The sequence below is a fragment of the Nomascus leucogenys genome, chromosome 2 (genome assembly GCF_006542625.1).
Source record: "Nomascus leucogenys isolate Asia chromosome 2, Asia_NLE_v1, whole genome shotgun sequence".
Lineage (NCBI taxonomy): Eukaryota > Metazoa > Chordata > Mammalia > Primates > Hylobatidae > Nomascus > Nomascus leucogenys.
The window spans coordinates 83574235-83590901 of NC_044382.1; the positions used below are offsets into that span (position 1 = coordinate 83574235).

Below are 16667 nucleotides of genomic sequence, written 5' to 3' on the forward strand. Positions count from 1 at the left end.
CCTCAAGTGATCTGTCCACTTTGGCCTCCCAAAGTACTGGGATTACAGGCGTGAGTCACCGCGCCCGGCCTCCTTTACTTTCTTAACAAATTTGCTTTCACTTTACTCTGCTGACTCGCCCTGAATTCTTTCTTGTGCAAGATCCAAGAACCCTCTCTAGAGGTCTGGATTGAGATCCCCTGCCTGTAACAAAAGGAAGGGACATACACAGAGATGCACAGCACACAAGCAAAGCAGAGGTTCAGCATAGACACAAGCGTGATGCCGCTTAGGGAGACTTGGGGCTTCAGAGGAAAGAGACTTCTAGGCTAGGTTAGGAAGAGATGTGGCTGGCTGGATAAGGAGATGGAAGGAAAGGGCAAAGAGGATGGCACAGTCAGCACAGGGACCGCAGCAAGTGAGAAAGCATTTCTGGCCATACTTTTTTTTTTTTTTTTTTTTTTTTTTTTTTTTTTTTTTTTTTTGAGACGGAGTTTTGTTCTGTTGCCCAGGCTGGAGTGTAGTGGCATGATCTCGGCTCACTGCAACCTCCACCCCCTGGGTTCAAGCGATTCTCCTGTCTCAGCCTGAGTAGCTGGGACTACAGGTATGTGCCACCACACATGGCTAATTTTTGTATTTGTCTGGCCAAACTTTTTGAGTCCCTGAATCTCTCCTTTCTGGGACCTCCCAAATTCTCTAGCAGCAGCATTTTTTTTTCATCTGATATACCCTAATTAGGACCCATTTTCAAGATTCTAGATGCTAGGTGTTCCTCAGACTCCCACAACTCCCTGAATTCATGAGTCCCAACAAGATGATGGTTAGAACCCTGGCAGGCCACAGGGACCTGGCCACCCTGTTACCTTCAGAGGGAACTGTTGGGTGAGTTCTGGCACGTAGGCAGCCCCAGCCTGCTTCTTGTGCAAAGACACAACCACAAAGTACTCAAAGAGCTGCCTCTCCTGGTACTCGATGAGCTCCCGGGCAAGTACCGAGGCGCCTGCTTCAGGCGGGACTTCACGTTGACCAGGCGCTGGCTGTGAGCTGGGTGAGGCAGGGAGAAAGAAAGAGAGAGAGAGAGAGAGAGCAAAGAGCCTGAAATGACCATGAGTCCATGTGGAATTGTACCGAGCTGCAATAGGTTATGTAATTCTCAGCTCGAGTACCTTTTTCTAATCCCCAAAGTGTTTCTGTGTCTAACAAATTAGTAGGAAACTCTTTACTTGGGACCTCTGCCAAAGTTCTGGGAGAACCAACATTCAGTTGGCTACCAAACCAATCAGGGTGCAGGAGCCTGGCTCTGCTCTGCCATGGTTTTGCTGTCTGGACTCTGGGCAGAGGCTGAAGATGTCCTTGCCTTCATCTGTCTGATGAGATGGGGACAGTGACTCCTCCCCTCACCCATTTCCCTCATCTTTTGGTTTGTGTGATGTGACAGAATCCAGACTATAGGGCTTTTGGAGCTGGGAGCTTTGTAAACATCCCTTGTTACTCAACTGGCAGAAATCCCACTAACTCAGGAACTCCTGTCCACCTCCCCTCCTGCCACTAACTCTGCAATGAAATGGCCTTGCTTCATTCTAGAGGTGAGTCCGGGAGCAGCTGGGTGTCAGAGACGAATGCAGCAGGGTCACTGAGTGGACAGGTCCCTGTTACCTCATTCAGCAATCTGGACTTGCTTTCTTTTTTTTGAGGTGGAGTCTCGCTCTGTTGCCCAGGCTGGAGTGCAATGGCGCAATCTCAGCTCACTGCAACCTCCGCCTCCCGAGTTCAAGCAATTCTCCTCCCTCAGCCTCCCGAGTATCTGGGATTACAGGCGCCTGCCACCACGCCTGGCTAATTTTTCGTATTTTTAGTAGAGACGAGGTTTCACTCTGTTGGCCAAGCTGGTCTTGAACTCCCGACCTCGTGATCCACCCGCCTCGGCCTCCTCAAGTGCTGGGATTACAGGCGTGAGCCACCGAGCCCAGCCCCTGGACTTGCTTTCTTTTTTTTTTTTTTTTGAGTCGGAGTCTTGCTCTGTCGCCCAGGCTGGAGTGCAGTGGCGCAATCTCGGCTCACTGCAAGCTCCGCCTCCCGGGTTCACGCCATTCTCCTGCCTCAGCCTCTCCGAGTAGCTGGGACTACAGGCGCCCGCCACCACGCCTGGCTAATTTTTTGTATTTTTAGTAGAGATGGGGTTTCACCGTGGTCTCGATCTCCTGACCTCGTGATCCGCCCGCCTCGGCCTCCCAAAGTGCTGGGATTACAAGCGTGAGCCACCGCGCCCGGCCCTTGGACTTGCTTTCTTTGGCTTCTCCCTGGGGTCTGAAAAATTGCAGAAAACTCACTAAAGCCTTGGCCTAAACTATCTAATTTTAGACCCATAGGGACCAATTATTTCAACAACTTCATCAGACAGATGAGGAACTAGAGGCCCTGGATCTTAAGTGATTTCCTCCAGATCACACAGTAATTTGAGCAGAAGTGGGCAGAAGCTCCAGGTCTCTGGAGCCTTAGGGCTGCGGTATCAAGCCTTGAAGTGTGGGAAACCCTCAGGACATAGGGAGAGGCACGGGAGCAGGGGTCGCTGCCGTTACTGTGGCCAACCTGGCTCTCAGCAACTGTAGTGCCATTTTGATCATGCCCATGACGGACCGGCCCTGGAGCACCCTGTGGCCCCACTGTCTCCCGAGATGTCCACGCCTTGCCGAGCAAGCTAGGGCAGGACACTTCTGTCCCTCATACTAAGGAGGAGGGGCCACCTTTGCAGCTTCCAAGTCACCTGCCTGCGTCCTGCACAGTAGTGGCTCTCCTCACCTTTCAGCTTCTCCTCTGTGTCACTGTCAGACTCACTGTTCTCATCTGTCACTAGAAGAAAAGAACAAGGAAGAAAATTGCAAATGTGAGTTCTTCTCATGTAGGAAACTTTCTATGTGGTAGCACAGATCAAATGTTCTAATTCAGAGGGGGTGTTGAGTTGTCTCTTTTTTTTTTTTTTTTTTGAGATGGAGTCTTGCTCTGTCGCCCAGGCTGGAGTGCAGTGGCACAATCTCGGCTCACTGCAACCTCTGCCTTCCAGGTTCCAGTGATTCTCCTGCCTTAGCCTCCTGAGTAGCTGGGACTACAGGTGTATGCCACCACACCTGGCTAATTTTTCTATTTTTTAGTAGAGACAAGGTTTTGCCATGTTGGCCAGGCTGGTATTGAACTTCTCACCTCAGGGGATCCGCCTGTCTCAGCCTCCCAAAGTGCTGGGATTACAAGCATGAGCCACCGTGCCCGGCCTCTTGTTGTCTCTTTCAATGTATTGCACAAACCACGTCTCGTCCAACTCGATGTACTGCCAAATTAATTTGGCTCTAGTTCAGATGGTACTAGATGGTACCTATATCAGATAATGCAACAGAAGGTCCTGGCCCCTTTTGTGCAGGCTAAGGAAGGCTGCTCCCACAGTCAGGCCAGGGCCTGCAGTGCTGGGCTGACTTGGTGGTGGACCAGGACAAGGATGGGGAGGCAGGGGACATGCTGCCCCGGCTGAGCTCCCAGCCCCACCACTGTCCCAAAGACAGTGCGGGACATTTACAAAGCATCAGCTTGTTCTCCTCCTTGGTGAGCCAACCAGAAAAAACGGAAGCCACTTCTGGAAAGAATCTCTTTTCCGATTCTTGAGGGAGGAGGGCTGGTGGTGGGGGTTCTACCTTTTCCTGAGTTGCTCTCCATTGACTGGGACAGCCTCTTCACCCGTTTCTTTCCTCTCCGGACCTCATAAATGGCGTTGATTCGCAACACCAGCTGCCAGACACCAGGAGAAGAACAGCCAGTGTTAGCAGCCTGCTCTCTGTGGCAGCTGGACTTCCCTCACTGCCCCTCTCCTAGGACGATGGAGGGCCAGGGCCAGGGGGAGCGGGAGAAACTTCCCATGGGCTCATGGGTGTCTTTCAATCATTTTTTTTATTTTTTTTGAGACAGAGTTTTGCTGTTGTCGACCAGACTGGGGTGCAATTGTGTGATCTCAGCTCACTGAAGCTTCTAACTTCTGGGTTCAAGAGATTCTCCTGCTTCAGCCTCCTGAGTAGCTGGGATTACAGGTACCCACCACTACGCCCAGCTAATTTTTGTATTTTTAGTAGAGACGGGGTTTCGTCATGTTGGCCAGGCTGGTCTCGAACTCCTGACCTCAGGTGATCCACCCACCTTGGCCTCCCAAAGTGCTGGGATTACAGGCGTGAGCCACCGCACCCAGCCCAGTCATTTTTTTCTACCACACAGGAACATGACTGTCAAGGAAACTAAAGAAGGCTGCCAGCTCCACTGCCCTGTGGGCATCTGTTGTCTGGATCTGCTCACGAGCAGCAGAGACCCATTGGGGAGACAGCCCATTGCTCATGATGCGATGGCTGCTTTCCCTCTGAGGCTTCGATGTCTGCGGCTTGGGAAGGAGCTTTTCCTCCCAAAACAAAACAAGAAAAGGAAGAGACAGAAAAAATAAAAGTTCCCAGGCAGGGCTCCCTTCATGGGAACCATTCCAAAGAATGTCCGAGCAGCCCTGAGTGGGGTGGGAACCGGGATTAGAACGGCTCCCGAGCCCTAGCTTGGGACTTTGGGGAGCAGTGCCATGCACCCAAGCGTGCAGCCCCATCTGCAGAGGGACACACTCCCCAGACGTCATGCACCCTCCATGTGTTCACAGAACACACAAATGCAGTGTGCAAGTGCACATGGATACCCTGGTGTGGGACACATCCCAAGCCTCCAAGCAGGCCACTCAGCCTATGTGGTCTCCCCCATCACCACTGTGCCCTGCCCCTCCCCACCTCCCAGGCCAGCCTAGTTGTCTGATGCATTTGAAAGACCTGCTTCCATGGAAAATGTTTTTCATATTTCAGACCAAAAAAGTTTGGTGTTTCCTATGCATTTGTTTTCCCTCTTCTTGCATGAGAAGCTGGTAAGTGCAAATTTATATATTTTGCTTTGCTGGATCCCCCGGGGCTTGCTATCAAAGAGCATACATTCATGGCACATGTGATTCAGAATCCCACACATGGAGGAACTCTAAAATTAGTTGTTCTGTGTGCTTACAAAATTAATCTTATTATCTCACAGATATGTTAAAGGTTATGTAACACTTTTATCTGTATAGGTCAGTAAACAAAAATATAGGACGGTAATCAATTTCCATGTTCTATGAATATTTTATTTATCTATTTGAGACAGAGTCTTGCTCTGTCACCAGGTGGGAGTGCAGTGGCATGATCTTGGCTCACCGCAACCTCCGACTCCTGGTTTCAAGTGATTCTCATGCCTCAGCCTCCCGAGTAGCTGGCATTACAGGTGTGTGCCACCACGCCCAGCTAATTTTTTTGTATTTTTAGTAGAGACGGGGGTTTCATGTTGGCCAGGCTGGTCTCGAACTTCTGACCTCAAGTGATCTGCCCGCCTCAGCCTCCCAAAGTGCTGGGATTACAGGCATGAGCCACCGTGTCAGCTTGAATATTTTAATTCTTATTTTCAATATTTAAACATTGTCTGGCCCTCTTTGCTTCTAGCTGGTTGGGTGTCTCTGGGCCATTTAGTTGGCCTCTATGGAGTCAAATGTCCTCATGGGAAAAATGAAGGGGTTGGAGTGTTTCAACAGTCACTTCTGTTGAAACACTCCAACTTTCTAACAGCCAAGTGTCCATGGACAGATAGGTGGATATACAAAATGTCGTATATACATACGATGGAATACCATTTAGTCTTAAAAAAGAAGAAAATGCTGACACATGCTTAAACCTCGAAGACACTAAGCGAAGTGAAATGTCATTCACAAAGGATGATTCTGTGTGATTCCACTTAAGTGAGATATTTCCAACACTCTAACTTTCTAGGTTCTAGGGTGACAGTTCTTAGCTGTCCTCAGACTTGCCAAGTCCTTTCATAACCTCTCCTAGTGCTGCCAAGGTGAGTCACTCAATAGGCACCACTACTTAAAGGCATACTCCCTAAGTGGACTTCGGCAGAACCATCTCTTTCTCTCTCTCTTTTTTTTTTAGAGGCAGCATCTCGCTCTGTCACCTAAGCATAGAGGAACAGAATATATAAAATTAGTTTTATGTATCAATATTTCATGGTCAACTGACTTTTTTGAAGAATCAGAGAAATAAGAAGTTAATTTTTTCCTTTTTTATAATTGCCATGCATTATTGCCAGTGACATAGAGATTGACTCAGTTTAAAAGACAGAAACTTTTTCTACCAGAATATGACAAAAAGGCTGCCAAGAATTTCTAAAAGGTCAGCATTTTCTGGATCTCCAATTCAATACTAGACATTTATGTATCTGTAATATTAATCTATAATGAAGCAGACATTTATATATCTGCAATATTAATCTATAATAAAAAAAATTAGCTAGAATAAAAATTCCTGGAACTGATGTCTTACCATTTCCTCAATTCAGAATGTAATTTTAAGACAGAGCAAGTTTCACACTCCTCAGTAATGAAAACTCATCCAAATTATTTTTTATTCCATAAAAGAGATCATAAATTCATGCACAATTATGGAGCATTCTTATGTAAAACTCTTCTACCTGTAGACATCCAAATGTTGTCATTTCAAGGTAAAAAAAGTTATTTATTTTCTTCTTGATTATAGTTAAAATAAGAGATAATCACTTACTATAGAACTGCAAAAGTCAGAGTGATGCTTATATGCCAATCCACATATTTTACTATAAATTATTACTTTCCAGTAAACCAAAGAAGCTATGTTTTTAAATGACCTCCAATTTTATTCTTAAATAACAGCAAAAAACTGTGCTGAAAAGGAAAAAGAGTACCTTGTCAAAAGGTTTTCCAATAGCATTTTCTAAGGATAAATCTTCCACTTCAAGCGATGGGTTATGGCATTTTAGTTCCTTTAGACATGCATTTAAAATGTCCAGTATAGCAGTCTGCATAGCAAGCATGGCAAGTGTCACAGAAACGTGGATTTCTACAACTTCAGGTTTGTGCTGTTCTAAAAATGAGTTTACTGCTACATGGAACCTAAAGAGACAAATATTTTTCAACAATTTTCTAGAGTTTCAGCAGCTATATATTTCTGGTCTTGGTTTAACATCTCATTTTTATAAATGCTACAAATAAAACGAAAAGCAAAACAACGAACAAGTGAAAAGCAAAACAACAATGTTTTCAAAAACACTTTGAACCTCAATGAATAGAAGTATTGTATTATTCAGATAAGGTAAGGGTCAGCAAACTACCATCTGGGCCAAATCCTGTACCTGTTTCTATAGTCTCTTTGGAATGCAGTCACACTCATTACTTATGTAAGCAGTCTATACTTGCTTTTGGGCAATAACAGAGTTGAGTAATTGTCACAGTCTATATGGCCTGCAAAGCCCAAAATATTTACTACCTGGACACTTACATGAAGAGTTTGTTAACTCCTAAAACAAGGTATAATCAAGAAAGTTAAAAATACTATAACTACTCTTTTTTTTTTTTTTGAGATGGAGTTTCATTCGTTGCCCAGGCCAGAGTGCAATGGTGTGATCTCGGCTCACTGCAACCTCTGCCTCCTGGGTTCAAGTGATTCCCCTGCCTCAGCCTCCCAAGTAGCTGGGACTACAGGCATGTGCCAACATGCCCGGCTAATTTTTGTATTTTTAGTAGAGACGGGGTTTCACCATGTTGACCAAGCTGGTCTTGAACTCCTGACCTCAGGTGATCCGCCTGCCTTGGCCTCCCAAAGTGCTGGGATTACAGGCGTGAGCCACTGCACCTGGTGTACAACTACTCTTAAAATAACATATATTATAACCAAAATACATGGTAGCATAGGTGGCAAAAATGTTTGAAAACTGAAACCTTAATGTTATTCCTAGAAATTAACAAAACTTCTTCAAAACCTTTGTGCTTTATTTCCCTGTTGAGTAATTTTCAAAGCAGAAGTGGTAATCTTAGCCAATAAATCTGCAGTACACCTAAAGCTGTTGTATATGTGGGTCTCTAGATCCCTGGGAGTTTCACTAAATGTATAAGAAAGAATAAAGTGGCTGTCTTGGATGGACCAGCAGAAAAGTAACCATCAAATTGCTCTCGACTTAAATAAAATCACAAACTTGGTGAACACAAACTTATAGCTGGATGTGTTTGTTATAAACCTGACTAGGTTCTATCAAACAAAATTACAATGAATTTTACATTATAGTATATCAAAGTGCAACTAAGTTACAGTAGATCTCACAAAAAAAGATGACAAATAATGTCATCATTATTTGTCACATAATGTTCTTTACCTTGGCCACAGTTTCCTCACAAAAAGATTTCTCATCACTCTTTCCACATGACAAAAACCAGTATCAAAGGCAACAGCATTGTCTGTGAAAGCTTTAATAAAACCACATTTATTTTTCTGGCGAAAGAGGCGCAAGATGAATGCTTCTTGACACGACTCAATTATTCTGTGGGCTCTATACACCAAGATGCCTGAGGGGGAGAAACGTAATTTAAACTACAGAACAGGTAGGTAATTTTTATGCTCATTTCCATTCATTCATCACATTTTTCTCAAGTACCTACATGAGAATGAACAAGCACCATTCTAGACTGGGCATATAGCCACACACAGAACAGACATAAATCCCTGTCCTCAAGGAATTGACTATAAACAATATAAATATGTAAAATATTTAGGATATTACAAGTGCTGAGAAGAAAAAATGAATCAGAAAAGGAGGAGAGGGAGTATGTATGAGGGGTGGTCTCACCAAGGTGATACCTGAATAAAGGCTGGATGGAGCCTTGTGACCATCTGGGCCAAGAGAGTTCCAGGCTGCCAGGCTGAGGGGACAGTGAGGGCACAGGTCCTGGGGTGGGGTGTTTCTGGCATGTTAGAGGAAAAATTTCTAAAAGCAAAGTAGGTCATGAATTTTTTTTTTAATATATGAATCAGATGTGGACTACACAAAATAGCCACATTTTAGAAGTCTGGGCAACATCTACATCACCTATTAGATGAATTCAATTTTCAGAATCAGAAGATAGTCAATTCAGAGGTAAATTAGTCCATTTAAAACAAAAACCTTCAATCGACATACTTAATACGTGTCTTTGGGGGTGTGCATGATTATAACACCTCAGAATCTCAAAAATAACAATTATACATGCTTTGTTATTTATGAAATGAGACTACCGACCCAGTTCTTTCATATATATTGTGTCATCTGATGCAGTGTGATTAGTGCTAAGTTAGGGAGAAACATGAGATGACATAAAGGCATACAGACATCCTCTCTAGATCAAAACCTCAATTACTCCATGACGAGTCTGCCTTTTAGACCTAAATCAAGCTGGTTACCTTACATATATTTGGGATAATGGTACTTGCGTGCTTTTGATCCAGATCTCATATCTGGAAGGGTATGGACAATGATACTAACAGTGATTTATGACCCTTCTAATAGTTCAATAAACTAAACTCAGATTTTACTATTTTAATGTTTAAGTTTTGGATAGAGGTGGATGGAGCTAAATTTACTCTAGCTCAGCAAATTATCTTCCAAATACAGTAAAAATTAATAGTGTCATTTAGGAATTTATAGACAAAGGATTTTCAATAATCCCCCAATACAGGTACATAACTAATTTACTACTCAGAAAACATTCTGTACCTACTTGGTGGGTTTTCCCAAAGACTCTAAGAGGCCACATTTTGTTAGCCTGGATTGAAATATTACATAGAGTCAAGAATAATAAAAATGAACTTCCAAAGAAAAGGAGAAACTCAATTTAAGAAAACGTTGCACTCCAAAAAGTTGTCTTTATTTTGGTTGGAACCCAGGAGGAAGAAGAGAACTAATACTACATCCCAGGTAACTGGATTAGGTGTTCCTATAGATTTTTATTTCATTTAATTGTCATGATAATTCCATGCAGTAGGTATCATGATGAGACCAAGAAAGCAACTTAACCAAGGTCATCCAGCAAGCAAGTGGGAGGCCGAAGGTTCCACATCATGTGTAAAATCATGTTATTCCTATTTAGTCACACCAACTCAAGATACCCCTTTTTCAAAAAATAAAAATAAAAATAATAGAAGCAGGTTAGGTTTTTGGGAGGAGTTTTAGCTCCACAAAAGCCTACTTTAGTTTTTTTTGTTCCTATGATATTTTGTACCTCATACTGTACTATAACTACTTCTTTACTTGTCTCCTCCACTAAACTGCCTGAGAACAGGAACATCGTAAGACCAACAGGCAGAGATCACAGAGATCACAGAATGCTGACTATGTGCCATGATACCAAGTATTTTACATATAAGCATTTAATTTCACTCTGACAATCCTAGGAGGAAGGTACTATCTTTATCACCAATGTACGGGTGAGTAAGCTGAGGCACAGAGAAATTAAGAAACTTGCCTAAAAATACACAGCTGGTGCAAGATGAAGAGAACTCAAACCCAGAAGCAGTCTAACTCACGAGTTCACCATACTGTCCCATTCATCTGTCTATCTTCAGCACCCTTCCTGCCAAACAGGGACCCTTAGTGAGTTAAATATTTGTTGAATGAATATAAAGTGGGGGCACAGCACTGGGTACACAAATCTAAAGTGTAACTGAAAAATACATACATATTTCCCAGAAAGTGTGTTCTTAGTTCTGTCTGGAGATGTCAGGGTCAGTTTTGGCAATGAAAGCATCCTCCTGTCCTGTTCTTTTCAAAGTACAACCTCACCAGATATTTATATAGTTCTCCCATGTGTTAGGAGTTCTGGTTAGCAGGGACTCCCAGGGTGGGGTGTGGTGGTAATAATGGGTGGTGACAGGTGAAGAAGTTGGGGCTGGGGGATTCAGCCTTTCCAGAGGGTTACCTGCACTTCATGCACTGCCCTTTGGTCAGTCCTGGGGGATGATCCCAGGGGATGAAAGAATTCAAAAGAATTCATTTTTGGCATTCATTTACATTCCACTCAGCCAAGCATCAGTAACAGCTCCAGCTTATTATTGGCTGGGCTTTGATCAGAAAGGAGGAGGGAATTTGGCATTTTTCATTAGGAGCTACAGATAAGCCAGACTTCAACGTTGCATAGATTCACATTGCTCTCTGCCTAATTAGGTTGCACTGTAACTGAAAGTCACAGGATATTACTGACACCTAGTGGTAGTTTCAAACACAACAACAAAAATTTTTTTTTAATCAATTTAAAAAATAAAGTAAAACCAAGCTTATAAGAAAGCAGCAAACAGTAAAAGACTGGTGTATCAAGATTTCTGGTTATAAAAGGTCAATTTTATTTGGTATCAATTACTAAGAGTTTGTTGTTACCAGGCACTATACTAAGCAATTATTTTATTAACTTAATCCTTATAATAACTTTAGGAGGCACTGTTTTCTTAATGAGAAAACTGGGGTTAATGAAAATTAAGGAGCTTGGTTTGTAAGCAGGGTGTTAGCATTCAAAATCAGGTGAGCCTATGATACTGTTTATAACAATTATAAAAGTTATAAAAGAGTAACCAAACTTCTTCAATCGGTTTACCACTGAAGCATTCACTCACACATTTATTTATCAAATTTTTCTTGAGGGTCATCTAGGTTCAGGGCAATATGACAGATGTTGGAAGTAAGATTATGAATTTCAGAGTCTCTCTGCCTCCAGAAGTTCACTAACGATCACAGTACTATACCCATCCATCATTCACCCACAAATATGTCTTTAGTGCCTACCATGTACCAGTTATTTAGCCTGGGATGAACAACTTGTTCCTTGTGCTTAAGCTTATCTTGTGAGTGAGACAGACAAACACATAAATATAATGTAGTGTTGTGGGCACTATGATTGGGGAGAAATACAGGGTAATATGAGGGCGCAGAGGCGCAGCCCCTACATTAGCTTTGGGGACATCAGAAAAGGTTTTTGAAAGGATAATGAAAATGAATTTCTTTTCTATTTAATTCTAGGTAAAATAATTTTTCCTCAAAATAAGCAAGCAACTACTTGATTTAATTTCAAATAATGCCACGAAAAATCTTAAAGAGGAAAACTAAATATTTTAGGAAATATACAAAGATTATTTATAAACATTTCAAATCTGAGTTCTAAAAGCAAATGCTAATGAATTGCAAGTATTTAGTGAATAAGAGCTTAGAAAACAAGGAAAAATTAATCTAACATTTAGTCACTTATTCAGGCCACAGATACTTATTGAGCATCTACAATGTATCAGGTGTCATGCTGAAAGTTGGAAGCATAATGTTGAGCAAAAGGATCCAGTAGTGCCCACTACAAAGTTCTAGTAGAGTGTTTAGCAGAGGAGACAGACAAAAATAAAAATGTACAAAATACCCTCTCCGGTCCGTGCCTCCAAGGTGACAAAGAAAAGAAAGGACAATGGTCGTGCCAAAAAGGGCTGCGGCCACGTGCAGCCTATTTGCTGCACAAACTGTGCCTGATGTGTGCCCAAGGACAAAGCCATTAAGAAATCATCATTCAAAACATAGTGGAGGCCACAGCAGTCGGACACTTCTGAAGTGAGCGTCTTTGACGCCTATGTGCTTCTCAAGATGTATGTCAAGCTAAATTACTCTGTGAGTTGTGCAATTCACAACAAAGTAGTCAGGAATCGATCCTGTGAAGGCTGCAAGGACCGAACACCCCACCCCGATTTAGACCTGTGGGTGCTGCCCCGCGACCTCTGCCAAAGGTGATGTAGGGAGCTGAGTCCTTCAAGACTGAAGACAGACTATTCTCTGGAGAAAAATAAAATGGAAATTGTACTAAAAAAAAAAGTACAAATTTACATACAAATAATAAGATTTCAAATTCTTACCAGTAATTAAATCTGAAGGTATTCTATCAGTCAAGAAGTCAACCACAAGTATCCTACTTGTTGCAAATATAACACCACCTTGTGAGTAGACTTCATAGCGACTGTTGCTTGTGATTTCATTTGTTACACGGCGAGGGAGGTGTTCAACTCCTATCTTCAGCTGATTGATAAAATACTCCTAAATCAAATCAAACTTGATTAGTAGGCTATTTAATACAGGGCAGTTTTTAATAGGTTACAGATATTTAAAATAATGTGCTATCTTTCTCTGAGATAATGAACTTAATAATGAACATACACACTAAGTTACTTCTTTATAGTAACTTCAACCAACCAGTCTACATTTAATAAGGTTTCCTTGTTTTGGGGTTTACACTAAGGAATAATTGCACTTCAGTCATTATCAGCACTCAATTACCATGACATATGCACACACACACAAAACCTCAAACTTTTAAAAGCCTGGATTAAAAGATTTCTGCTACCTGGAAAATACTTCCCACCAAAGCCAGGTTTGTAGCCAAGCACATTCTATGAGACGATAACAAGGGAATCCTTTCCCCAGACAATGTTTCAGACTATCAGTTCTGTGCTGATCCATCCTAGAGGGACTTCATGTCACTGGGTCCCTTGGCTTGGTTTATTTATATCTCCAGTTTAAAACCATCTTTACTAGGCCCTGTGTGTTGCCTTAGGCCCTATGCTAAGCACTGAGGATACCTAGATGAATCAAACAGGGTCCCTGCCCTCAAAGAGGCTGTGGTCACTCTTCTCAGCTGACATTTTTCTCCTGGCCACCTGATCTATCTAGGGGATCATCAGACTTGTCAGACCAAGCTGTGTCCCCTCTCAACATCCCCCAACCCCAGGTGTAGCCCCATTCCATCTTTCTCAGTGTTCTCCATTCTCCTTAAATGTAGTTAACCTTTGCCAACATCCTCAGCGTCCAGCTCCAATCCCTTTCTGACCCTATGGCCCTCTTAACACAGCCTTGGTGAATGCCCTATTTCCTGGTCCCTCCTTTTCCCTATTGGGTGTTTCCACCCTCAGCATCTCCTTTCATATCTCCCCATCACCCTCAGAGGCCCTTCCATCCGCATCACGGTTCCCTTTCAGGGACCTTCCTTCTGCCCCCAGAAACTCCCTTAATGGCCAACTTCAGGACTCTCCCGTTATTCCTATCCAGATCCTCCTTCCGACATCTCCCCTTCCCCTGCAGGGACCTCCGATCCTCTCCTACCACTCAGAGCCCCTTCACCTTTCAGTGCCCTTGCACCCATGTCAGGGACCTGCATCCTTCTGGGGACCCCTCTCATCCCTCTTAGTGTTGTCAGGGAATTGCATCGTTTTCGGGACCCCTTCCATCATTCTCACTGTGCCTGCACAGTGTCAGGGACCCGCATCCCCTGGGGACCCCTCCCATTTCTCTTAGTGTTCTTGAACTCTGGTCAAAGACTTGCATCCTTCTTAGGACCCCTCCCTTCCCTCTCAGAGTCCCCGCACAGTGTCAGGGACTGGCATTCCTCTTAGTGTTCTTCAACTCCTGCCAGGGACCTGCAGCCTTCTCGGGGCCCCTCCAATTCTTCTCAGTGTCCCCGCACAGTGTGAGCGACTGGTATCCTCCTCGCGACCCCTTACATACGTCTGTGTTCCCGCAGTGTGAGGGACCTGCATCCCCCTGGGGACTCCTGCCATCCTTCTCTGTGTCATCGCGTAGTGTCAGGGGCTTGAATCCCCCTCAGAGCCCCTCCATCCCTGTCAGAGGCCTCGCATCCGCTCAGGAGGCCCTCAACACTCTCTGAGTCCCCTCACACCCGCGCCAGCGCGGCCGCACCTCCACGGCCGGCTGCGTGTTGAGCACAAGCACCAGGCAGGCTGGGTGGCAGTGCAGCTGGAGAAAGTGGTAGAGGAGCCGGTCGGCGCCGAGCCCGCGGGCGCACACTACTAGCCCGTCAGTGTCGAGCAGTTCCAGCACCAGCTGCCGCTCGCACTCCAGCCACGGCGCTACCGCAGTCCGTCGAGCCAGTAGCCCTGGCTCCATGGAAGCTCTTCCGGGTCGCAGCCGAACGCAGCCGAAGGAAGCCAACTCCGAGACGAGAGCAGGCCGAACTCAACCGAAGAGAGCGGAGTCCGAGAGGACGACAGCCAGCCGAACGTAGCCGAGGAGAGCCGAGACCGAGACGATCGTTGGCCGAACGTAGCCGAAGAGGAGCCGAGGCCAGGACAGGAGCGCTCTCAGAAAGCCGAAGAGAGCCCAGCCTGAGAAGGCAAGCGTCGGCCGAACTCAGCCGAGGAAGAGCCGAGTGGAGCCGAAGATTCATAGAGTCACCTCGAGGGGCTGGCGCTCCCTATCGGTGTAGCTTGCAGATGTCAGGCTCCATCCACGTCTCTTTTGAGGTTCCACATCCCCTGGCACCCTAGCCTCAAGCTGCCAAAAAGCAAGGGAAGGAGAAGTAAGCCTAAGGAACTTAATCCCCCGATATCGGCAGTTGAAAAAGTTAGTGGTCAATATTCCAAATGCGCCTAGAGTTAGAAGCACCTGTTTCCTAGGGTGGTTTTTGGCCCTTCCTTTTGCGATTAGTCCCCATCCCTCTTTTAATTTTTTTTTTTCTTTCCCGAGACAGGGTGTTGATATGTTGCCCAGGCTGGAGTGCAGTGGCTGTGGAATAAGCAGAATCATTTACTAACTTCAGACCTCTGGTTGCCTCCCAAAGACTTCAATACAATAAACTATTTTTAAAAATCCCTCCATCCACTAGAGGGACACCTCCCGCAGTGTTTGTTCTATACCTAGAAATGCCTGATAATTGAACTAGTAGAGGAATTGTTTTGTATAGAAACCCCCCGACTTTGTCATTAGAAAATAGAAAATACAAGTAAGCAAAAATGAAAATCACTTGTTTCCATTACGTGGAAATAACCACTGTTAACATCATGAAATCTGTTTTATTTAGTCCTTTTTTTTTCTATCTATATACACATTCTCTCATCACACGGAGTTCTTTTACCGATATGAGATAATTAATATCCCTGATTTAAATCCCCAGCTTTGTCATTAACATTTGACAAACCTCTGAACATGATGTTTCATATTCTTTTACAAAGTCCTTTTATACGGCTGATGAGATTTCCATTATGTGGCTGTACTTATCTAATTGCTTATTAGAGGACACTTAGTCTTTCTGATTTTTCCCCTCCAGTAATATAAATAATATTTCACTAAACATCTTTGTATGTAAATTCAACCATGGCCTTCAGATACACATCTAGAAATGAGTAATCACTGGGATAAAGAGAAAAAATTGTAAGGCTTTTCATTACATTCACATTGCCACATTGCCCTCTAGAAAGCCTATACCAATTCACATTCACACCAGCCGTTTCCAAGAGCATCTGTTCCTCTACCTCTTTACTGCTTAATCCGGTATTTTGCTTACATTTTGTCAAGATGAAAATAGCATATAATTCCTGAATGCTGTTTAAGTGGAAAGGGTTGCCTGCAGACACTTTACATACAGCGTTTCCTGTGAGGCAGATATTAATCTCGTCAGTTCTGCCTGTGAGAAAAATGAAGGTGCAGGGAGGTTATGTAACTTGGGTAAGGCCACGGGAGCTAGTTAGTGTATTTCTTAGATCTATTTCAGGACGTGATATGGGGGTACTCAACACATATTTAGGAAATGAAGCTTGAAATGACAAAGCTGAAATTCAAACCTGATTCCCAAGCGGTGGTAGGCAGAATATCGGCTTCCCAAAGATGTTCACATCCTAATCCCTGGAGCCTGTATGTTATCTTATGTGGCAAAGGAGGGTTTGCAGATGTGATTATATTAAGGTTCTTGAGATGGGGGGATTATATGGATTATCCAGGTGGGCTCAATG

At 43.9% G+C, this 16667-nt stretch overlaps 1 protein-coding gene across 1 annotated transcript; it reads right to left on the bottom strand.

Annotated features, from left to right (window-relative positions):
• Nucleotides 1-559: 559 nt before the first annotated feature.
• On the bottom strand, nt 560-15724 carry LOC100581477 (DNA repair endonuclease XPF-like). Its single transcript, XM_030799973.1, has 8 exons — nt 15325-15724; nt 14620-15213; nt 12786-12963; nt 8251-8440; nt 6787-6994; nt 3663-3756; nt 2782-2832; nt 560-1026 (listed from the first exon to the last, which is right to left on the bottom strand). The coding sequence occupies exons 2-8, from the start codon at nt 14824-14826 to the stop codon at nt 848-850; spliced, it is 1107 nt and encodes a 368-aa protein (XP_030655833.1). The 5' UTR covers nt 14827-15213; nt 15325-15724; the 3' UTR covers nt 560-847.
• Between the last annotated feature and the right edge of the window lie 943 nt (nt 15725-16667).